The sequence below is a fragment of the Plectrocnemia conspersa genome, unplaced genomic scaffold (genome assembly GCF_051122295.1).
Source record: "Plectrocnemia conspersa isolate PC_06_02 unplaced genomic scaffold, ASM5112229v1 ptg000013l, whole genome shotgun sequence".
NCBI classification, from domain to species: domain Eukaryota; kingdom Metazoa; phylum Arthropoda; class Insecta; order Trichoptera; family Polycentropodidae; genus Plectrocnemia; species Plectrocnemia conspersa.
Window position 1 is genome coordinate 22,389,717 of NW_028277177.1, and position 25,831 is coordinate 22,415,547.

At 29.6% G+C, this 25,831-nt stretch overlaps 3 protein-coding genes across 3 annotated transcripts in view; 2 read left to right on the top strand and 1 right to left on the bottom strand.

Annotated features, from left to right (window-relative positions):
* Positions 1-1,119: 1,119 nt before the first annotated feature.
* On the top strand, positions 1,120-4,352 carry LOC148227620 (protein FAM98A-like). The gene is made up of 8 exons (XM_088201542.1): positions 1,120-1,178; positions 1,502-1,734; positions 1,802-1,938; positions 2,230-2,520; positions 2,585-2,785; positions 2,860-2,940; positions 3,020-3,144; positions 3,339-4,352. The coding sequence occupies exons 1-8, from the start codon at positions 1,144-1,146 to the stop codon at positions 3,778-3,780; spliced, it is 1,545 nt and encodes a 514-aa protein (XP_088057668.1). The 5' UTR covers positions 1,120-1,143; the 3' UTR covers positions 3,781-4,352.
* On the bottom strand, positions 4,349-6,930 carry LOC148227621 (uncharacterized). Its single transcript, XM_088201543.1, has 6 exons — positions 6,787-6,930; positions 6,449-6,626; positions 5,727-6,378; positions 5,560-5,656; positions 5,299-5,489; positions 4,349-4,571 (listed from the first exon to the last, which is right to left on the bottom strand). Exons 1-6 carry the CDS (start codon positions 6,891-6,893, stop codon positions 4,399-4,401), a joined length of 1,398 nt encoding a protein of 465 aa, XP_088057669.1. The 5' UTR covers positions 6,894-6,930; the 3' UTR covers positions 4,349-4,398.
* Positions 6,931-17,296: 10,366 nt separating this feature from the next.
* Positions 17,297-25,831, top strand: part of igl (IQ calmodulin-binding domain containing protein igloo) — a 151,703-nt gene continuing 143,168 nt past the window's right edge. The window contains exon 1 of the mRNA XM_088201862.1: positions 17,297-17,406. The gene's annotated coding sequence lies outside the window, so the exon portion shown is untranslated. The remainder of the gene's footprint in view (positions 17,407-25,831) is intronic.

Below are 25,831 nucleotides of genomic sequence, written 5' to 3' on the forward strand. Positions count from 1 at the left end.
CAGACCAGTCAGCTACGATCGTCGTTACGAAACGGTCGGTACACGCTGAACTCAATAAAACTTACATACAAGTACACGTGTTTTGAATTCAAACCTCAGAATTAATCACGAAATGCATTTAAAAGAAACAAGTACTGAAAAAGTAGATTACAACAATAAAATTAAATATTCTTGTTAAATAAGAAGAAAGTAGCAAACTCATTTATTGGATCACTATATAGACAACCGTTAAACTTAGCATATCTTATTTAATAGAGAAAACGGAAACATTTCATTTATTTACAAAAAATATTTATTTAAAAGTAACAAATTAACCAGACACTTAAAGTTTATTTGATCTAAATATCAAGGCCCAAAGGTGGGTTATACAGGCGATCGTTCTACCGAATAAACTTAAATTCAAGTATAAAGAAACGTAAAATGCCTAAACATATTCCGCTTTAGAAGAATGCATTCAATTTTTAGTAGCTTTAGGTCCCTAGTTAAAAAATTATCTTTAGCTCGATAGGTTATATTTTTATTTATACTATAAATAAGAGTAATTTTTCTTAATTTATCCTATCTTGTTATCTACTATTGTTCTTATTTTATCTTTTGATTTTTTTTTTTAAACTAGTAAATGGATATAAACCGGCTACTTGTACGTAATTATAAAGTTTATATTTTTACTACGGGAGGTGACAAGTGGCAATTAGATACAGATTGAGCCGCTGTAGTAACATTTTATTAAATTATTAGTACAGTTTACATTTAAGTGGATGGTGCGCGAGGTACGTGTCGCCAAAAGAAGAGTCCGTCACGCCAGAGTGTCGTCAAGTTTTGGCCATAATAAACCTAAATAAATACATATATAAATAGGCCCCCTACAACATTCCTAATTTCATAGTGTGAAAATATTTTTTATATAAATTTAGATTCTTAATTAAGCAAATGTTTGATATTATCCTAGTAAATGCTAAAATTTTGCAAAAAAATATTTAAAGCATATTAAGATTATCAGTAATTTTTATATAAGAATTTTTATTATTAGGTCAAAGCTCTGATTAATGCAATAAGAAGTAATAGGTAGTTAGTTTATTTTAATTAAATCAAACTGTTTTCATTTTTGCAAATGGCAACATTTACAGCGGCGCTTCTGTCGTGATGGAATCCATTCTGGATGCTCTCGAAGATACCGGGTAACATATCAATTACTACCGCAAAGCCAATCGTTATATTTTTAAAATATACTTTATATAAAGCCCTAAAATATTTGCATACTTTTTTATTTTCTTATTCACGCGTTCTTGTAAATTTAAAAAGCCACACATTGTACCACACTGAGTCATTTTTATTATATTCTAAGATGAGGTATTTTCACCATACGATTCAATGCGATACTGTTGATTATAAAAGTTAATTTTTAACACTTCTAATTCGATTATACGAAGTACATTTGTGTAAATAACCAATAAATGATCAGATAAGAATTCACATTATATAAAAATAATAATAATTTCAGTTACAATGGGCCGTTACTCAAAGTGGAGAATTTCACAAAGGCCGTCGACGAAGGACCTAAGTCCGTCGATTATACCGGACTCGTACACCAAATATCTGCGGAGCTGAAAGAAATATGTTCCTTAGAAGAGTCTGTGCATGCTACACAGGGACCTGATGACGCTAGTTCATTTATCTTAGAATTGAGTTCATTTTTGAAAGAGCTTGGATGTCCTTATGCAACGCTAACTACCGGTAAGTGATTTTATAGTTTAATATCAATTTTTCTCCTAATTCACATCAAAACATAAATCAATTTCAGGGCATTTATCGTCTAGATTGCAAAATAACGCCGACCGTGTTCTTTTATTGGATTATCTCCTATCTGAATTGATGACTGCTCGAATGTTTGCCATTAAACGACCCCAAGATATGCCGACCGCTATGGAAGTAACTATTGTGAGTATTACAGTACGTCAAGTAAGAAGGGTCCGGTAAAATATCAAAATCATGGAATTCGTTGATCTTTAGGGTTAGGTTTAGATATAATATGTTAATATTTTTTTATCAGCAAATCAAACTTTTTAAAATATACCTTTCTTTCACCTGACTGATTCCTTTATTTGATGAAATTTTTCTAAAAATAGCAAATACTTCAGAAGCTCAGTAAACAGAGTATTATTTTATACATTATTATAACTTAATTATTTTAAACTATTATATTACCTTTGTTTTACTTTTAATTTAAAGCAAGAAACACAAACTGCCAAAGATCTTAAAGATATTCTCATCGCCTTGAAGTTCAATAAACCGCCTCCAGACATTACACCGGATATGCTATTTGCCAAAATCGAAGTTAAACTCAAAGAAGTGATTCAGAAAGAAGGACCGAATTATGTCGGAAGACCTCTATATAATAAGACTTTAACCGAAAAGCAATGGAGAGAAGTAGATGCCGCTTATAGTCGTTTATACGACGATTATAACAGAAGACATCAGATGCTGATCACGAGATTGGACTGTACAATACAAAGCTTCGAGGTATTGATCTTCTATTGTCTTATTAATTTTTTATTCAAGTATTAATAATATTTTTTTGATACAGTGGTCCGGTAAAGGTGTTACAAAGAAAGAAGAGATACAATCCGTGTATCGACCCCTTCGCCAAAAGCTTTCGAATACTACCTCAATTAAAATTAGCGATTTTCTAGCAGCTAGGAGCACTCTGTTGATTATTAAAAAGACGTCCGATGCTTCCGTCAGAGTGAACACTACTAGTGATGTTAATAAAGTCTTAATCGGAAGAGTGAGTTATATGAAGTGTTTGAATAAATTTGTTTTGATTGTTGATGTTGATTATAATGAATCAATTATTTTTAGGTTCCTGATAGAGGTGGGCGACCTTCCGAGCAAGAACCTCCTCCACCTGAAATGCCTAGTTGGCAACAACGATCATCATCGGTAAGTTGTTTGATATCTAAAAATAATTTTAATAATTAATTCAAGGTACAGAACTTAATATATTTGTTGTAAATTATAGGGAGGTGGAGGTGGAATCGGAGGTGGAAGAGGCGGAAGAGGAGGTGGACGAGGAGGATCAGGATTTGGCGGCGGTTCTAAAGTACAAGGCAATTGGAATCCACCCGCTCAAAATAACGACAATAGGTAAATGCTAAGTTCGGGTTGTTTTTGAGAATGTATTACGAGCCATGCACGGTAATGCTTCATAAACATGTTAAGAATTTAGAACATATTTCTACAATATAATGTGAATTATTGGTTATAACTGTGTATATTTTGAATTTTTTGAAAGACTTGTTTGTAATATAAAAAAATATTAATAATAAATTTATTTTTAGGGGCGGAGGTGGTGGCGGCCGAGGCAATAGAAATCAAAACTACCAAGATGCTAGACCAAATCAAGGTTATCAAGATCAGGGGTATAAAAATAACGGTCACAACAATAGCTATCAGCAGCAAGGTTTTCAACAGCCTCAGCAACAAGCTCAACAACAGCCTCAGCAGCAACAAGGTCAATATTATCAGCAAGGCCAGGCAGCGGGATACCAACAGGGGTATCAAAATCAAAATCAGGGATACCAAAACTATCAGAATCAAGGCAATCAGAGCTACTATGACAATCAAGGATACCAAGGCAATCAGCAAGGTTATCAAGCGAAGGGGAGATACCAGAACGAGCACGACGATAGGTCTAATTACGATGCTAGAGGAGGAGGAGGCGGCCAATCTTACGGCGGAGGACGAGGAAGATCCAATTATAATAGAGGAGGACGACATTGATTGGCTCTCATCTAACGGCTGTTCCGCATTTAAATTTGACAAATTCAATATATTGTCTCCATCTAATTTTACTTTATAATACATGGCTGTGTTTGATAGATTTCTTTTAATGATAATTTTAATTGGCTCGGATGGTGACACGTTGACTATTTACTGTATCGGAACAGTCTAGGAAATAATTCTCATTATATCAATTTACCTGATATTTATAGTATAATATATTATAAACGATGAGTTAGTGATTTTCAATTTAGATGAAATGCCAATTTAAAGTTTATATAAATACATGCACGTTATATTATTCCGTATAAGAACTGCATGTATATTTATAGTCTCATTCTAATGAAAGCAATACGACATTAACAATATTCTAACACGATGATACAAACCGTATGTAATAGTAGCAAATAGCGTATTCCTGAAATAATTTATATACAATATTTTTATATAATAATGCGCTTTATAATGTTATCACTTCATAGATCTGAATATACACACATATTAAATTAATGTATATTTATACAATTTCCATTTTGTTATGAGCGTTAATTAATAAAACTGCTTTGCATTTTTCTGCTGTGTATTTATTTAAAAAAAATCATAATCAAAATAATTATTTTACATGTCTTCCGTGCTCCATTTGTATATTTCTTCTTCTTGGGCAATTTTTGAGTTTTTCATGTTAAAGTATGACTTTTCATAACCGCTCGATCTGTCGACGCCGTCCCATCTGTGTCCTGGACGAATGTTGAATCGGTTCGGAGGATAAGCTCCTTTGTATAATGGATAACCTGTAGATAATGAATAACACCAATAAATAAAATATTTCACGAGATTCATAAGATAGTAATAATCCTTTGCGGTTCTAAAAAAAAAAAAAAAAAACTCTACCAGGTCCATAATAGATTTACAAAATTTTAAGATAAACCAATATTTTTTATTAAACTATGTGTTGACAAAACTATTTTATTTCATTCAAGTATACACAAAACATTTATATTCAACAGTTTATGTTTTTCTAATGCATGATAATTTTTTTAACTAATAATAAAAATGTTGAATGAGATTCGACATAGGACTAGAAAGGGTTAAGGTAAGTCAAAAGAGAAATACCAATGACCGAAATCTGATGTAATAACAAACTTTTATAAAAATATAAAAAAATATGAAGAGAACTAAACCTGTCTCACTGATCTTAGCAAATAAAATTTGCATAACTTACTGTTTAAATATAGACATGAGTTACTTGAACACATAATAGAACACAACTAAGCATTTGCAAAGTTTAATGATCTGCATTCAGGTGATTACTGCTGTGATACCTGTTCATGGAGAAAACTTCAGATGGAACTTTGTCATGCATGAATTAATTAATGAAGAGCCACTGTATAGTAAAATAACTATTTAGGTTTGCAACTGGAGGAAACAAAGCATGAATGATCAGCAAAAGCAAAAATAAGAAGAGTACATTCTTGATACTAAATATAGATTCTACGGAAAAGTTTGAACAAAACTTACTTTCACCCGATTCTTCTCCTTCGTTTTCTTTTTTCTTCTTTTGTATATACTCCAACATCGGATCTTCCATTCTTTCTCTTTCGCGAAGTTGCTGATCTAAATCCTTATCATCTTTATATCTCGCCAAAGGTTTAGAAGCTTCATGAAGGTAATCTTTAACTCTGGATTCTTGCTCCTCTGTTTGCTTCAATCTATAAACACAATCATAAAATAAATAAAGCCAACTAAAAATTAAAAACAATCAATGAAAATAAAACATACCCTCTTCCCCATTTACTATATTTTTCATCCAATATCTTTTGACGTTCTTCTCTATCCTTTTCGGCGGCTTTCTCGGCTTCAGAATTACGATCACGATCTACAATCAAGCAAATAATTAATACACATATAACATAATCGCAATAAAATCATTAGAAGTATTAAATCACTTTTTAAGTTCCTCTTGATTGTTGCCGCATTTCTTCCAGTCAAATCTTCCGATAATTTACCAAATAACTCATCTTCTTTTTTCTTAATTTCATCATTTTCATCTTTAAGTTGTCTAGCGTTTTGCAAGCCAGCTCTTTTGCCTTCCAGCGTCTTCGACATCTTTTTATCATCTCTACCTTCTCGCCTATCCTCATCGGCGTCCCATCTACTTTTTCTATTACCACGTTCTCTATTTTGATCTCTCCCTCTTTCTCTTCCATCGTTTCGATCTCTATGATGCGCTTTTGATTCATCTTTGTACTTATCTCTCCTTCTCGGCGGCGATAAGTCTGAATCGACATCTTTATTTACCTTTTTTCGAGGCGGCGATAAATCGGAATCCGAATCTTGCTTTTTACTTTTATTCTGAAGCCTTTTTGTCTCTCGATCTGATGTTCTTTTCTGTTGTCTCGGAGGAGAAAGATCGGAATCGTATCCAGATTTATTATTGTTTTTTTTCGTTCGCACTGGACTCAAATCTGAATCGTCACCTTTATTTTCCCTCGGTGGACTAAGATCGGAATCGCTCTTAGGAGACTCGCCACCGAGATCGCCGATTTTTATTTTTCTTCTGATTTGTTCGACTTTGATGGAGGAGTTGAAACCGTCGTCCTGTTCAAATTAAATTAAATTATTAATTAAATCGACAATATTGAAATGATATGTAAAATAATATACTCACATGATTAATCACTCTCCATGTATTACTGGTAAAGTGCGCCTTTCTTCTTCGTTCTTCTTCTTCATCGTCGATTATGCCCACAATCACAGGTGCATCTTCTGCATATAATATATCAAGCTCGCTGTCTTCTAAAGGTTTCATTCTTGATAGATCGAGGTCGTCGTCGATTATTTTCATTCTGTAATTTTGAGTTTAACTATAATCATATCGAGTTTCAAATACTACTTAATAATATTATTATTCAAAACTGCCATAATGAGTAAAAAATATTGTTGACATAAAACATAACCTTAATTTTTTATATGGAAATATATTTTTGCTAAATTTTTTAAGTTTACCCTTGTCCGATGACTTTCTTCTTCTTTTTTTTCTTTTTTGTTTCATCTTTTTTACTTCCGCTGAGGTATTTTTTCAAGTATTCTTTTTGACTCATTCCAGTTGACATTTTGACAGCTCAGTTCAACAAGCCAAGTTTTAGACTTAACAATCAATTTTGAGACCATACCTTTTATGGTTTTAAAATTAGGATTAAATTAAATATTTAGTAGCAATAAAATTATTAAAATTATGTATATATTTCTAGACCAATATATTTATTATTTAAAATTAAAAAAAATATTATTCACAATAAAATAGGTTAAGGTTTTATATTTAATTTAAGAAATAAAATATGTATTTACTTCGAGTATCAATAAAATATATTTAAATACATTTAATATATTAAATATAAGTCCCCCTCTTTTGAATATAATTCATTGATTTGTAAAAATTATACGTAAATACCGTTTTAGTTTTACCTGAGACACAATTGGTAGAAGTTAGTTTTATTTTTTCTCCGCAAAAATATATCTGCAAAATTACTCTCAAAATATTTTTTTCAACTTATTTCAAAGGATAGTTTTATTTCATAAATACAATATAGAAAATAGCGTGGATAATACACTTTTAACCGCCATTTCTGCAAATAAAATGTCTTCATAGAATTACATGCAGTATAAAATAGGATTTTACTAAAAAATCCTATTTTCTTTATTAACTTACAAGATGTTGCTCTTTTCTTTATAAATTGTGATTTTTTAAAGCAAATACCTTATTTTAAAAACACATTTTGCTTTAATTTGTCGTGAAGTAAGACATTTTTTGTAAATTGAACTTAATAATAAAATAAAAAAATATCGCCATAGGTTTTAATTTGTAGATTGCTTGAATTATCATATAATACTATATATTAATAAGGATTTGTATAAAAAAAACACTTTAAAAATCAGTTAAAAACGTTTTTTAAATTTTTACAAAAAAATACAATAAAAATATATTTTGACTAGATATTTATGCTATGTTATTAATATTTATTTAACCACAAATGCATGACAACATAATTTAAACTAATAAATAGCTAAGACCAGTACAGAATACATTGACATAAAATGGTCACAAGTTAGTAGCGTAGCTAGGGGAGGGGAGGGGGGAAGAAGTTTGAACACAAATTTTAAATATTGAGCTTAAGACCTAAATTTGTATTTTATTTTAACAAATTATTTACATATGAAATTAGCTTAATGTTCTTATCATCTCTATAATGGGGAACAGGCTTGATTTAAAATAATATTATATATTCATACATTCACACATCACAACCATCCAGGGCACAACCTAAAAAATATACATTGATGTATAACGATCGTGAATATGCTATAGGTTGTGACTTGTGAACCCACATTAATTTATCACAAAGAGCGGACTAATAATACCATCTATATAAAGACTTTGTCGTGACGTCATGATCGTCAGGGTAACTTAAAAGCACTAGTGGACGGTGAATTTTATATCAAACTATTTACGAGTGTCGTAGAGTGATATGAACTGTTTTTTTGGTGAGTGTGCAATCATGATTTATATGCAAGATGAACCGTATTAAAATTGTAAAGATAATTATAATAACTATTATCTTACAGTTTCTACGAGATTAAGAAATAACAATTTAATATCTAATAATATATTTCGATTGGGGGCTTAACTATTCTTGATGATTGTAAACAAGTAGTTGCACTTAGATACACGCCATGTACAGTCGCACATTATGTGCTCATAGTCTATTCATGGCGTTTGAACCCCATTGTTTGACCACTGCTAATGACCAATTCCGGTTAGGTTACTTCACACGATTGTATCTTGCCATTAACATATAATATAACGTATCGCAAATAAACCAGTTTTAGGTAGCAGATTAATTAAATATAATAGAAATCCTTGACACATATAAAAGTTTTTCACGTACATAATTTATTATCCTACGATGAGCTTTATCGATGAGGTGTAGGTTAGGGTTATAAATGTTACAGTCAAACACCGAATATAATTCCTTCCAAAGACCCGTGTATTCCGAATCTAATGGCAGGCACGTAACATGGCGTGTTAGTGGATTGTTACAGTTTTTTTATGCCATACTCGACTAGATTCCGCGATATGATAAAACTGAGAAAACGAAAGGGTGCACCGTTAAAAAATGCAATAACTGCAACTCTTAGCAATTAGCCCCAGTCGGCCCAGCAATGCTTTCTTACTAAAGCAATGTTGTATTTTTAAAGTCAATAAGTTACAAAGTTCAAATTGGTTGATACATATTAAAATTTGATATGCTAATCATATTTAATATGTGTGGGTATTCAGTTTGTTTTGGTCTTATAATTCATTAGTTGGGTGCGGCTTGGATAACGACTCGTGAGGGTCTATCCATTCCATCCATATACCCAGCGCCGAAAATAAAGCGAAATAAAATCACTTTCGCAAATTAGTTTTTCCTCCCCGAACGTCGTATAATTGTGCATTACAAATTATATGTCAGAAATTTTCCGTTAAAAGCTTTCGCGTTTGAAAAAGCTCGCTGTTAATTAATATAAATTTGAGTTCTCGCTACGCACGCACTCTATGCAATATATTATCATTTGAGGGCGTTTTTCATTTTTACCTTTGACTATTTTAACTGTATAGTGTATACAATTCAAAGCGATTAATTATTACACTTTTAATATTTTTTTATTTCAAGTCAGATACAGTTTCAAAGTTGAATACATATACAGTTTTGAGCCTTATTCCTCTCCATTCCCGCTTGAAAATTAAAAGCTAGATTCCATCTTTGATTTCTTTATTCGTTCGAGCTTTAAATACCGAGTCAGTTACGATTTGGTACGCTATACCCGTGACGATCTGTGACCTGCCACGTGTCAATATAGAGGGAACACCAGTTGAAAAATTTAATTGATAAAGATAGAATCGTCGTGATTTTGAGGAATTGCACGGAACTATACATTTTATACTTAATTATGTCTTTTTGCATGATATATGTATGAAGTTTCATTATTTTTTAATATAAGGGGTAGTTATTTATTTACCCAGCAAGAGTACAACTGTCAACTACAAGTTTTGTAAAATTAAACTATCTATGCATAATTAACGAAGACTAGTACCGCGTAAATGCCTCTCCAAAATATCATAAAAATATCTGATAAGGTGTTCATATATTAATATTTTATATTTGTGGTTAATAAAATTCCCCGTACATATATAGTATTTTATGAAAGAATAAATACATATATCTGCCGAATATGTACGCGTGTGTTTAGTAAGACACGCCCGAATAATTTATGGATTGATCATCCTTGGAGTTGGAATTGTTTGAAGACATGCGAGATTTCATATTTAATTAAATATGTACATATGCGGTATTATGCTTAATTACGTTCCAAAACCCCTCTTTAGTAGTGGCCTAACGAGAAATCGTGTGTTCCTATATGAAACGCATTGGCTAAATGCATATTTGAGAGCCAGCCAAGAATTTTAAAAACAGTTCTCGAATGCAATAAACCTCGTTTGCTGACGTTAAACATGGCGTTGGTTTTATTATAGATTTTTTTGCTATTTATTCTCAAACTGTCGATAGTAACATTATAAGTTACAATAATATATATAACGTTGATTGAAATTTTTTGAGTATAATTTCAAATTGCAAATTAAAAAATCCTAGACAATTATTAATTTAAGGCACTTGAGATAAACTATAAATTAACATATTAATGTTGATTCCGTCTTGAAAGTTTGTGTCTCCTGGGAAAAGATGGGGTTAAAACCTACAAGTGAGGGCAATCACCTAAAATAAAAAGGCACAGAAGACTAGACTAATTCAACAGCTTATTTTGAATACGGTACCAACTTTATTTGATCTATAGCTTTTGATTATTATATTTAAAATATATTTATTTTTTAGGAAACATATTTATAATTATAATTAGTTTTATTAAGCATTTTATGACACTTTATTTGATGAGTTGCTACTAGTTACTATGTAATTTAATTGAAGTGTTAATAATAAACGCCAGTGACACTGCTGATTGCATAAATAATTTAGTAACTAATATAGCTCCAACGTAGTTTCCTATGTTAAAAAACAAACATAATAAATAGAATGACCAAATTAAATTTTTAGCAAGAAGAAATATAATTTAGTATCAAAATAAAACAATGTACTTATGAGATTGTAATTTAAGATAGAGTTAATTTTTTTAAAATTAATTAAAACAATTTGCTAAAGTGCAAGAACTTGATTTTTTCTATGGTGTCCAGTTTTTTATAGTCCATTTTATTATATTTATCTGTGATATATTTGAAAATGTTAAAAATACAATAAACAGTATTAATGTTTAAAATATCTTCGCCAATTAAAATATGTATCTTTTTTAAAAACATTTTTTATTTCTCGAAACTTGGGTCGCACACACATAGTAATATATATTCACAGCAATGGAAGAGAGATCTAGTGACCAAACAATTGTGATAATAAACAAAAATATCGCATGGACCACTTAATCACCTAAGTACGTCCGCTCTGAAACTTGATCACATACAAGTACTGCCGAAAAACTACTCTTTGTTTGAGAAGGACGCGACATTATATTATATTTTACTATACGTACCTTGATATTGTTCTTCGAGCTTTTGGTTACCGATCGCCTAACTGTGGCCATCTGTACCGTTTCTCTTTAGGCGTGATTATAATTCGGAAGTGTGTCCAAGAATCGATGCAATTGGCTCGAAAACATTCTTATCTGTGATTTGCCAGAGCTGTCTTGCACCAGAATTATAAAAGATTTGTCACCGAGGGAAAGACGCCGGACAGATGACACAGAGACGCCACATTCACAGCAGCAGAGACTGTATTGACACGAGAGACATCAGCGGGTGGTTCATAGAGCAACACAAGAGAACATCAAGACAGATCCCAGCTGTTCCACCGACATTGTAGCCGATAATAATACAACTCGATACGCCAGTGAAGACTTTCCAACTTCCAATAACTGCTATTTCAACTTTACCGTCCGATAGCGGCATCTATATTTCTCTATATATGTGATAATTTATATATGTTTATAAAATAACTTTACCAGATTTTTCAGATTAAAAATAATTAATTAGTGAATACGTGCTAATTGATATAACAAAACGTAATTGCGCGAATCTTGTGATCGCTCGTTTATTTTTAGAAAATTAAAAGTTAATAATAATATAAATTCTAATAATATAAAGTCCTCTGTTAATCTTCTCGGAGAAAAATTTACGAGATGGATTTTACAGAAAAATTTCCGTGATGACTTTATTTTTGTTTTTAACTCTCTCAGGACAAAAATCTCAAATGATCATTATTTTTTTTAGAGCCCGGGACGCTAAATATTCTGGGTTGAACCTCACACAGTTCTGTATCACGATGACGTTCTCTGAATACCACAAAACATCTCCAATTAGCACGCTACACGACAAGTCTTGGAGTATTTTTTAAAGGAAATGTAAGTAAACTACATTTTTAAGCTGTATGGGGAATTTTACAGTATCTATTAAATTAAACTATATACTATGTATTATATTGACAATGCCCAAAATGTTGATTCATTTTACAATATTTAATAATCATATTATTTATATAAAAAAATATTTTTTAAATATAGTATATTTATACATTTGTTTTTATTTATCCCGTAGGTATAATGTTTTCTATTATATTACGTTTTTTTCTGTTGAGCACATATTAAATTGAGATACTGAGAATTTCTACTACTACATCTACTATATCCTATCTACAAAAGTGCGAATTTAATCCATACGAGCCGTACGTACCAGACTGGAAACATTTGTAGTGGTGTATCGGCGCGACCAGACGACCCTCTGTTTGCTAGGCAACCGTTGCCTGGTTACCGCAGACACTATATCAATGGATCTCAACATTAAATTTTCAAATATTCAAAGGCAAACTCGCTTTGTGGCCCCAAGACGTTAAACGAGTGAAGAATCCGCACGGGACTAGAAAAAGTTTCCACAAGACTCTACTATGTAGGAGCACGTATATGCTAGCTCACCGAGGTCCATACTAAAAGTTCTATTGTTCTTTAATATTTAAACAATTCTACGTCGGATTAGATTCGCAAAAAAACATTGAATGTGTAAATGAATAGTTTAGACGTGGATAGGTGCTCGGGGCTCGCAATAGCGCGGAGGATAAATGTCTAGAATCAATATTAAACATAGCGATTTTTATGATTTCCTATGCAGAAATGTGAGAAAATTAGTAGCCCGTGGAAATAAGACTGAAATAAGTCAATATAATAAGCAGAAATTAAGAGGACTTAATTTGTTTTTATTGCTACAAATCGTAAATCGAAAAAAAGAACTTCTTTTAAAAAAAGCAATGTGTAGAATTAATTGAATCGTACATTTCCAATAGATTATTCGGAATTAAACAAAATAAGGAATATTCTGAATTTTAAGAAATAAGAGTTGGAGTCCCATAAGGACGTGCTCTAGGGCCGATACTGTATTTATTGCCACAAATAGAGAAGGTCACAATTCACAGACGATACAGAAATCCTGACAGTGGGGAAAGAAATAGCGAATACTACTGAAAAACACCAACACCAACACCAAGTCGCTGATATGATCACCAATTAGAGCAAAAAATAGAAAATAAAGTTGAGTGTTGGGTTGAAAAAATATATAAATAATCAATTGCAAATATTTATAAACGGCAACTCTATCCCATTTGGAAATACAGGGAAACTGCAGTGAAAGGAACATATAAAATATAAAAATAACTTGAAATAAAATATAGAAAGCTATATTGACTTATGGTAAGAAACTCTAAACTATCAATAAACAACAAAATCAAATCCTGAAACCATTTTGGGTCTGCGACATACAACTCTGGGGATGTTCCAAACAGTGCCACATTAAAATGATTAAAAATTACGAAACATTGTGAATTCGTGATATGTTAGTGATAAAGACATACATCGTGAAGTGTCGAAGAAGTCATTAGTGCTATGAAACGAGGCTCCATCAGCACGTCAACATCGAGGCAGCAAACTCCTCAATGTGGACAACTTGAAAAGACGGATGAAGAGGACAAAGCACTTCGAACTGGTATAGTTATCATTACTAGAACTCATTTGCTTATTAGTGATTGTGTAGAGTAGAACAACATTTTTGGACGCCAATGGGTAAACATAGTGATTAAAACATAAATTATTAAATATAGAGTAAAATTAATTGTTGGTAATAAAAATCAGTTTTAAAGTTTAAAAAAAATTAGTAAAATATCTTCAATGTCGGATCTTAAAAAAATAAGGCAGCTTCTTTGAATATCGTCAAAAGTCTTTAATGAGCTTATAATTTATTTAATTTATATTTTATATTCTAAAAAATAGAAGCTTTGGAAACGTGTGATGAATTCATTTACAACATGCATATAACATATGGAGAAAATTTGTCAATAGATTCTTTTAAAAATCCATGTGTATTGTCTATGGTTTCCCGCCAGTCAAAGATCTAATACTTCTATCCAAAAAAGTCAAGAAAGTTTCTAGAAAAGACTAAAATAATTGTGTCTGGGAAAATGTTAAGAGTGTATAGCATAGCCTTAAAAAAGGATCAGCTGCTGTATAATCCACCTGGAAGGTAATGGCAGCTGATGAGGCTATTTCTTTTTTAAGAAGAATAGTTTTATTAGTCAGCGCATTACCCTAGTTTCGTATCTTAAGATTTATTGGTGTGCAGATATTTACAAAAAGGATATTTTCTTTAACTTAAGAACAAACTGGAGATCCGTGAGATTATGTAAAATATTTTGTAATAGAGGAATTAAAAAAATTCTAAAAAATTAAAAACAAATAATTTTTTAAATGATAAAATTACTTTTGCCCCTTTCTGTATATATGATGTAATATTTTTTTAATACATACAATACAGCGTAGTTTAAATCATATTTTGATCTATGTTTCTGAAAAACTTAAATGGGAAATATCACAGCTTCTTCAAAATGGCGGTTATTTAAAAAAAGTAAAAATTAAAAATTTGGTTTATATACTAGAAAAAAAGAATATTGCAAAAATGCTATGTCTTACCCAAATCTACTTGGAAACATTTTCAGTTTATTAATTTAATTTATTGTAGATATTTATTAGCCCTGCACCGCGGCAAATATTTTTGCGCGCTATTTCTTAATTTAACACTTATTTATACTATACGTTATTTAAATATTATTTTAATAAATTAAAGTGTTTTTCAACCTTAAATTATACAAAAAAATATCATAAGGCTCAAAGGTTCATGACACTTTTAGGTGCCCAATGCATACTGGCGATTTTCTTAATGACTTCCATAGGTGTCATCGGCAGTCAAAGGGTTAAATTTTATTTTGTCTATCTAACATTGTTTTTAATATTATTTACATAAAAAATTCAAAAATTTTATTTTATTTTTAATTTTTAATTTTCGAAGTAGAGAAAGGAGGGGTGTTTAAATTTCACCACTATATTAAATACTATTTGAAGACCACTTATGATTTTTCAAAAGTCTTATATATTAAGGTCTTATATATTAAGGTCTTATATATTAAGGTAAAAAAGCATTTAGCTATAACATTTTATATTAAAATCATTACCAATGTTTTTTTATGCATCTCACTCAAAAATAGTACGTTTTTTATAGTTAACAGTTGAGTCATACCATTTGTGCAATAATTAATATTACTGCGTCACATGGTTTCCATGTCGTATTGAAGATCGGGTTGAACTCTCAAGATTCATGTGAATGTTTTGTACCAGATCAGATGTTCAAAGTGACGCTGATGCTATCTCTTTTGATTTGGTGTAGCTCAAATTGAGAATTTATCCAATCTCATCTTTATTCCAAGTTGGAGCGAAGTTTTTTAACCTTAATGTTATTTATACCAGCCATGATCATAAAAAATAATAAAATAAAAATTACTTTGTAACTGCCGAAATTTCCTAAATTTCTATGGCTGGTATTGATTTTTTTATTTTTTAATAAAATTAAGAAGTAATAAATCGTGATATTTTTGGGGCATTTCAAGATGTCTTTATGGCAGCAACTATAATTAAAATGCAACTTCATATATTATTATAAATAAATAAGTAAATAATCTTACTATTTCTTACTGTTTCTTTTACATGGAATTTTGTGTGTATTGCTTTGTATTCATTATTTAAACTGTATTCTTTTTTTTCATAACTTATACATAATTATATGTTTAATTTTAATAATCTTAATATAACATATATATATATATATATATTATATCTGGATAAAACTGTTTATTTAACAGACTTTCTAATTGGCACAAGGTGCAAAACTTTTACGATTCAGGGTCGTGTTTAAAATTAGTGTTTAGCTAAATTGTTAAATGTCAAGGCAAGTCGCAGCATTGTTTGCTTTTCGAGTAAATTACCTGAAATGCATTTTTTAGATTTTAGCTTGTGACGAAATTATGAGTTAGAAACGTCACGATTTGTATACAGGAAATAATAGCGTGATAGCGTAATATAGTTGTATAGTATTTAAATACATTAATGTCAGGTAGCAATAATTTTAGTAATTAAAACTTTTCTATATTCCAAAATTAATTATTATATATTTTAAATTGGGAATCTTTGAGCACTGATGTACAGTGTGGGAAGTAAATTTCTAACTTTGAAAAGGATTATATTATTTATTCTATTAAACTTGAAAGTAAATTTTAATATATGATATAATTATAGATTTTTTGATCATTGTGTTTTAATATCATCAAGTCATAAATTCCAAGCTATGAATAAAAATGTGAAATAATAATATTAAAATTAGTATTTAATGTCAAAAAAATATTTTATTAAATTTGAGGGTCTGTATTATTAATAATTATAAAAATCTACGAAATGTTTTACTAATAATTTCGACACTTTTCTTTAAAAAATATTGCTAATTTTTTTATTGGAAATTATTATTTGTAAGCCTATAAAGGAATGGAGTAAAAAAATCATATGATTTTTTTATATGTACTTTGGTATTTAGTAGTTAACTTATATTTTAAGGACGCCTGCTTTTATATACTTTAATTCACTTAAAAAAATAAACGTTTCAGTGTATTGTATGCATATATTTTGGTATTTTAAGATTGATGGTTATGTCAATGATTTATTTTAAAGTATCACATTTCTAATTAATATAGTCACGCTAAGCTTTAAATACAGAATGACTCAAAAAAAATGACACCACTATATTTTTCATCAATCATTCAATTTAATTATTAAAAAAAATAGTATAATTTGGCCAACCCAAATCGTAATCGATGTGGATTGCGTGAGAACAAACAGAAACGATTTTTTAATAATAGATTGACTCCAAGAATAAGCGATCAACAGTTTACTTTATGGAATTTCCGTTTAACAATATATACCAATCGCACATATACAGTTTGGCGTAGTTGAAATTGTGAAGCACTGACAGTTCGACTCAGCAGAGTCTTTCAGTTCGACATTGACTTTCAGATGTGACGGTTCGCTTGACAAGTGCTCCGTTAAAATTCGCACAAAAGACCCATTCGAAAGGGCAAAGAGACACAATCGAGTGGCATAGTGGTATAAAATAGTGAATCGATCAATTCGTGGATAATTATTTTTTCCGTGCGCGTTTCAAAGGGGTGAACGCACTATGTAATTTTCCAGACGGCGAAAAGCTCAACAGATATAAAACGTGAATGAAAAGCCACGAGATTTTATCGACACGATCGTTTAGTCGTTTTATTTACATATTTCGCTGTATTGAAAAACGATTAAACAAAAGAGTATAAGCGTAACAAAACGTTTTAAATGTTGAATATTTCATATTATATTGTAGCAATACTTTTTAATATTATAAATATGTTATTGCTTATAAACTCATTATTATTATAATACATTATTAACCCATGTATGTGTGTGCTTTGATCAAACACATCCACAGATTCGCAGACAGGATCTTTTATTCTGTCGCCAGTTAGTCTGTAGCACATATATTAGTCTGCGAGATCGCAGACGACCCATACACGTTCGATAAACATGCGCCTGTGTGTGTATTTAGATAAATATTTAATTATTTAAATTTCTATAAAAAATAAATAATAAATATGTAGCTTATTATGTATGTATCTACATATATTATTACGGAACAATACAACAACATTTTTTTAATTGGGTAAAAATGTATTATGCAAATTTTGAGGTTCTTAAAATCAGACAATAAACGATAACGTGCGTTTAAGGTCAATTCCAATCTTATTTACAAAATTTACGCTTTTTTCTTAAATTCTTTATATGCAAGTTGCGGATTTATTACACTAAATATTGCAATGCAACAAATACTATTCAGTAAACATTATAAAAAACTCGCAATTAAATATTTACCTTTATACTTAATAAATATTTAACTGATTATGTGACTTTTCATATACCTTAATTCACTATCTAAGCAGTTAATAATGCCCAATTCAGAATGGTTCACATTTAAATAACATTATTTTTCTAATTTTGCAAATATATTTTATTTGAAATATTTTTTATACTGTATATAAACTAATATTTTACTATTTAGGTACAATTTAAGCACACAACGTAATTTTTCTTCTGTAATCTGTTATTTTAATTAAAAATTCAAGTATGTTATCGTAGTTACAAAAAACACAATATCCTACATGTATGTATATATGATCAAAATATTTCATTTAAATTTGTATAAAAAAATTTTAATAGAGCTTTTATTTTTTTTTTATTTTTAAAGGCCGTTGTTTTAGAACAATCTAGCTGATCCAGCCCCCTAAAGAACTTAGTTAAAATATTTATTTGGTTAATTTAAAAAAAAGTTTTTACAGTCAAAGTAAAGCTACTACAGTTATCATGGTTATAAAAGCAAAATAAAAAAGATAGCGGTAAATTTCTCACTGCGCGGTCTAACGCAGTGCATTGATTATTAAGATAATCACATCTTTACTTGGAAAATATCATATTATTATACAATATTTTTCTGTGCAATGAGATATTGTACTATATTTTCTCAAAAAGTTGTGATTTATATTATAATGAGCAATGCAATGTGTTAAAACCGATGTTTTTATAATCACGATAACTGCAGTAGTTTTATTTGATTCTAAAAAAAAGTTTTCTAAAAATTGATAAAATATATATTCTAACTAAGTTCGATCAGCTAGCTTATTTCAAAACAACGGCCTTTAAAAAATAAAAATAAAAATTTATACAAATTTAAATTAAATATATAAAAGATTTTTAATTTTTTTGATCACATATACATATATTCATGTAGGATATATTTTTTTGTAACTACGATAACTGTAGTATTTTTAAATGGATTCGTATAAAACTTTTCTAAAATAATTAAGTATGATAGCTAGTCTGATCCAATTTTTTATTAAAAATAAATTACTTTAGAAAAAATCCTACAGATAAATATATAAAACAAAATAATATTTTTAATTTTTGGATCTTACGTGTAATATATAAATAAGTTTTTTGACCACAATACCAGCCGTAGCTTTTAGCTGATTTCAATAAAACCTTTGTAAAATATACCTAATATACATATTGGCTAATTTCGTTAGCCAGTTTAAATTGTTATCTCGTTAAAAAAATATGAAAAATAATAACTCATTAAAAAAACTGAAAAAGTGTAGGTTTCAAGGGGTCTATAATAAAAAATAAAATATTTTTTTATATAGAAATTTATAAAAATAATTAAAAATATGACTTGAGAAAAACAATTTACTTATTAATTTAAAGCAGTAAGCATCAAATTTATTTTTATTTATTTAAAAAAAAAATACTAGCAAATTTAATTTGCCGTGTAATGAGAAATTTTATAGAAAAAAATATTATCAGATGCTATTTTACTATTCAAGATAAAGCGCGCAGCAATTTATTTCCTTTTATCAAAGAAGAGTTATTATTTATTTTAATTTTTAATATTTTTACATGACAATCTACTATTTGGTGCGTATGGTAAGATACATTCCCATTCGCTCGCTCGTGTGTAAGTGACGAGAGTGAGTGAGAGATAAGGGCGTGCGTTATATGCGTTCCGCACGCCCATTTCTTCTCAAATACTCTCGTCACTTAGCGCGCGAGCGAGCGAAAGGGAATGTATCTCATCATACGCGCCTGCTATTTAACCATTAAAAGTCTTAAGGCATGTTTAATATGTCACAATCAAAATGTTTTTAACCATTGCAGTTTAAAGGCATTTATGTGCCTATTTTCTGAAGACTTTTAAATGACTTGATCAAATTTCCAGTATTTTACTTCATTAGTTACGCAGGGATACTTCTATCAATATATTACGGCAAAAATATTTTAAAATTCTTAAGCATTTTACTATTTAAAAAACATAAATGGGATGTGTTTGGCTGCGCAGGGGTAATTTTTGGTAAATATAATGCTAAGCTTAATTTGTTCGTCAGTCAAAAATTTAATGACAGCTTATTAGAAAGCTAGTTATTTTCAATATATAAAAAATACTATACAGATTTATTAAAACAGTGATAGCTTGCATCTGCTTGACTGCGCAGCGATAATTTTAATATATTTTTCTGGGCAGTAAAAATACTAGTGAATACCAAAAATCTAGATGATTAACTGTATCAGGTTATTATTCGCTTACGCTCGGACATGCACGTTAAGTCATCGCACTATAAGTGTGCTTTAAAATAATAAATAATGTGGCATAAATATCTCGGATGATATATTGTCAATAAATTATGATACTATTAATTTTTTTAAAAGTGAAATCTAGTATTTGTTAAAATTAAATTTCAGTTATTCATGCAAATGTTTTTAAAACTGTTAATAAATACTCTAATAAACATTTTTTGTTTATTTATTATTAGTAGTCAATAACTACCAAGTAAACAGTGAAACATCAGACTGAAATCAAAGCTTGTAAGTCAGTATTAATTATAAATTATTATTACAGATTAAAATCAATAGTTGTCACTATACGTTACTTAGCTCGATTTTAGTTGAATTATTTATCCGTTGGATTAGGAAAATCTAGGAAAGTCTTATATGTAATTATCGATCGAAACTATAATTATAGATTAATGACTGATTCTGATCTCTTACGCATTATATACATTTAATAACACAAGTTCATATGAGGTTTTACTGACTAATACAATTGGTCTTTCGTGCACGTAATTGCATGTATGATTCATTATCTGTAAGGTTAGGTAGATTTTTTTAATTCATTGTCTCTAGATATATTTTTAAATTTGTTTCAAATAAGTATTACATAGTGTGTGTTATTTGTGCATGGAAAATAATCCTTTAACTTACAAAACTCATTTATAAGTACCTTACTTCCTATGAATTTTTGAGCTAAAAAATAATAAAATACACAGGCAATATCAATGATTAACGTTTGACATTTGAGCAGCCGGCGAACATGTCGCTCTGTCCAAATGCTTTATTACTACATACACGTACGCCTAATAAAAACTTGAATAATAAATGTATTTTATTTTGGAACTGGGTTGATTATTGATATATCCAGATCGGAAGACAGGTGTACAAATTGATCCGGAAATTTCGGTCGAATTCCGACATTGGTGCGCGAGTCCGTCTCCAAAAACAATTGGTAAAAGTTTCCCAATAAACGTAACTCATAGCAAAACGTGACCATAATGTACCATAGCCATTATTGTGCAAATAAAAATTATTTATATTAAAATTCTTGCATTTAGGGAATGTTGAATTAATAAACGCAAATGGCCCTCTCGAGAGCACTATGTGTATTATTAAAAGCTCGTCTCGAGCCTTGCGCCTCGGCATTTTAATCTAAGGCTCTAAAAATTATGCAGAAATGCGTAAAAAACAAATCGAAAGCTGTTTGTCGTCGGGCGCGAAAGGCACTTTGTGAAAATCGTTAGTTATCTTGTCAACATGTACAGAAACCGAATTTTCACAATCGATATTTCTTCCCCAGCCGAATGTTTACCGCCACTGACTACATACGATATTGATTTAAACACGTTTATGTGTGTATAACAAAGGCATAATATAAAATAATATACAGGTTGGCCTATTAAAAAATTGACGAGAAACTTTTCAAACAGATAGCTCAATAGGAATCGATAAGGTAATCGCCCGATCAAATGCACTACAAAAAATGTAAGATCTTAAAATTCACACCAATTGAAACCATAATTATATTTAATGTATTAATGTATCATTTTAATGTCAAGATATTGAAATGAGATTTAATTTAGTATATTTTATGGTATCATTAATTCACAAGTTATTGGAGTTTTCCATTAGTTTCTTTTATGGATTTATTTTATCAATATCGGAATATTAAAATATTTTGTTATATTTTATTCAAGCCATTGATTTTTTATTAGTGCTATGAGTTAAAAAATGTGAACCATAATTTATTTTATTGTCATAAAAATAGTTGCATTGAAATGGATTAATTTACTCGTGACTAGTGAGTGGTCAATTAGTAAAATATTTATACATATTGTATTTTTTTATTTAATTACATTTATGGTTTAGTATCTAATATTTAGATTGTTCCATACCTGGTGTTGCACGCGTTAAGTTCTGCAAAAATGAATAAATAAATATTTATCTGTTATTTAACGTAGTCTTCAAATCGTATTGAAGATCGAGATAAACTCAGATGATTTAATCGGACGGTCTATGTGAAAAATAGTTGATTATTTTATTTTTAAAGGGTTATTCTGCGTAGCTTAGCTTAATGCGAGTTCGGCTTTTTAATTTTGTATTCTAGATATTCGGATTCTGTGTGTAAGCCCTTACCAATCTGCTCATTAGCGACCCTTACTTACGATTTACTGCTAGATCTCAATCTGAGTCATTCACGATGGATGACAACGGTTGGTTTCTTGGTTCGGAGTTTCTGATGGTCTCCCGGTATCTCTCTTTTGATGGAGACTGGAGAAGGATTGAAAGTGGCTTTTAAAGCAAGTGAGCTGGTCGCACTTCGCTGTCTTTGTGTCTCTAATTGAGATATGTATGAGTGCGGAATGCTGTTCTTGTAGAAGACGAGCTATGGGAAAAATATGTAGGAATTGGGAAAAAATTCGTTTTTTCAGAGCGAGCATTCCATCAGTTGAATAAATTCTGAAAGGTCAGAAGAGAGTGGCGTATGTTATTCAATACGGCAGTGTTCTGGTTTTTATATACCTTTTATAAATCAGGAGAAGTCTAACGCTAATCTCAATCCTCAATCCTCTGACTAATGTAAATAATTCGGGGTGGAACCAGACTCTTTGTTTTGCCCCTTACTCTTTGGCGTGTATAGATTTAAAGTCGATATAATTAGATACATAGTCATCTTCTGTAGAATGCATAATCCAAAGATTTTATACCTGCTTCAGCTCATGATCCTTCAAGGACATTTTTTACAAATATTTTTTTATTATGCGTAATTGATTAACGTACTAACAGATAATAAATTGACCACTAATACTTCACAAATCAGTTGCTATTAGACAGCAGTTATTTTTAAAATCTTATCTTTTTATTGTCAGATGAATTGCATGAAACAAAATAAGTAGATTACTTAACTGATGAATAAAAAAACATTTTATTTTAATGTAATGTAATCTATATGTAAGATGTTACTGTGATACATTCTTAGAATAACTAGATTTATTCATTTTTTCACATGATAAAATAAGGTTAAAACATTTATATATTTTTATATCTATTGTTAAATGTCGTCGTCACTTACATTTTTTTATTTCACTAAAAAATCTGCCACTCTATGTATTTTTTAAGTGAAATAATTTATTGTGAATAAGCATCAAATTTTAATTTCTAGAATTTAAAATAATAGGATTATTCAAAAATAAAATCAAATTTCTGTATTGCCAAATGGATAACATATAAATTTAACAATGATGAAAGGTAAAACATTTCCGCTAAATATAATTTAATCTGTGCGCCTGTAATACATACTTAGAGCAACTAGAACTAATCGTAGACATAAACAATTTATCTATTATTAAATGTCTTAAGATTACTTACATTTTTTACATTCCAATAAAAAACTCGCCTCATTTTGAATCACCTTGTATTATTTTTGATAAAAGGTGTTAGAAAAAATCGTTTATTTACGGTAAATAGACGTTAAAGTTGACTGTTCATTAATATTTCAGGAATTTATAATGAAACACGCGAAAGTATAGTCAACGGAGTCATTTTCCTCGCTTTTGTCGTTAATTTGTAAAAAGAACTTGATGCGATTGTTGTATGTGCAATAAATTTAATTTTATCTGAGATTAGACTTTCTATTATATAATTCTCCATAACTTCTATAGGCTGATTTTATTTGTATTGATTTCTAAAGCATATTCTGCAAATGCTTACTCTTAAGAATTAAGCGTGTTTAAAACTATGACCTATTATAACTACATCAGAATATACAAGTATAAGACATTTATGTTTTGACTCATTATCATTACTCGTTACAGTACATAACATCTCAGTAGAAAGCAACAATCGAACAAAGGCGCTTTGCCAAACAAAAAACGATAAAAATAAAAATTTTGGAACACAGAATTTGAAGTGCGGCTAAACTCACGCATACTTTATAAATTATTAGCGTCCATTACCATAACAAAAACTATTTAACTACAATAAGTACTTTTATTTAGTAATGATTAAGCCTGTACTTTTATGGTATTTTCGTCTACATTAAAGAAAAAAAAAGTTATAAATAGCTTAAAAATTGAGAGAAAATTATATACCTTTTATATTCGATTTCTACATACATATTTTAATAACATATTAACTTAACATAACCGAGCAATTTTATAAGATTACTGTTACTTTAGTACGCGATTACCATTTATTTTAATATGAGTATGAAATTTTGATCTTGCTTAACTAAATAATATTTTTATAAGTGAGTAAATCAAATTTGTTATATTTTTTTTATTTTAAATGCTATAAAATTATATTGAATCATTATTAACGATAAAACAAGAAATGCACACATGATAATTAATATTGTTTACATATGCATTTGCATATCTTAACACATTACCTTTAAACTTCCGTTCGTTCCGTTGACATACACATAGTTCATTATGCAAAACTTCATTCATCCCCGTTGCTCTGTCTTGGTGTATTTAAATAACGAAAATGTAAATGTCACACGCTCTAATGGCTATACTTTGAGTAAAGAGCGGAAAAAGAACTATATGCTATGTTCATCGACGTAATGAATTATTTATGTCGGCTTATATAATCGTATAATATGACAATCGTTATATATAAAAAAAAATGCGAAACTGAAAAATGGAAATTGTACGTCGTCGTCATGACGGATTGCAATTTAAAATGGAAATCGTTATATATGTGCTTATAACGTATAATAACAACCAGTCATTTTCCTTTCGCTCCTCCGCCAGAAAACTTTCCAATGGCTAATGTGTGGGCGTTGTGATTAATCAATGTTTGACAAAATGCCAAAATTATCCATACCTAATGGTTTCCACCACACTTTAGGGTTTTGTTACCATCCACTTTGTTTCGCAAGACGTCTAATTGAAAGTTGAGCATCATTGCTATAGAAGTATATACGGTTATTAAATTAAATTATACGGTAGTTAAATGGTAATTTGATCATCGATTTTTCTATTTTATAGCATCCTTGAAACATTGCTATACTTTTATATGTCATACATAATAGCTTCATAAGAATTGCTACTTTTCACAATTAATTTATTATAATATATATTGCGACAGGTGCAGGTCTCCATATATCTGAATTTTTATGCAGGTCCACTATTAGTTTTATTAGCTTATAAACTTTAAAAGTAACGGAAAATATATTTTACGTAAGTCAAACAATAACTTAATTTTATGAAAATGTATTTTATATAAGTCAAACAATAACTCAATTTCATAATACAAATATTATTATACTGTATGACTGTGTAACTGTGATTTAAAATGTGTCTTTAAGAAATATTTACTTTTAAACAAT

What these genes read in the sequence shown, in the direction of transcription:
- LOC148227621 (XM_088201543.1), bottom strand. Translation starts at nt 6,893, where the DNA reads ATGTCAACTGGAATGAGTCAAAAAGAATACTTGAAAAAATACCTCAGC. An exon ending in CATGGAGAGTGATTAATCAT is followed by an intron (nt 6,379 to 6,448) that starts GTGAGTATATTA and finishes TAATTTGAACAG; the next exon opens with GACGACGGTTTCAACTCCTC. An exon ending in AGGAGAAGAATCGGGTGAAA is followed by an intron (nt 4,572 to 5,298) that starts GTAAGTTTTGTT and finishes CATTATCTACAG; the next exon opens with GTTATCCATTATACAAAGGA.
- LOC148227620 (XM_088201542.1), top strand. Translation starts at nt 1,144, where the DNA reads ATGGAATCCATTCTGGATGCTCTCGAAGATACCGG. An exon ending in GATGCTCTCGAAGATACCGG is followed by an intron (nt 1,179 to 1,501) that starts GTAACATATCAA and finishes TAATAATTTCAG; the next exon opens with TTACAATGGGCCGTTACTCA. An exon ending in TTATGCAACGCTAACTACCG is followed by an intron (nt 1,735 to 1,801) that starts GTAAGTGATTTT and finishes AATCAATTTCAG; the next exon opens with GGCATTTATCGTCTAGATTG.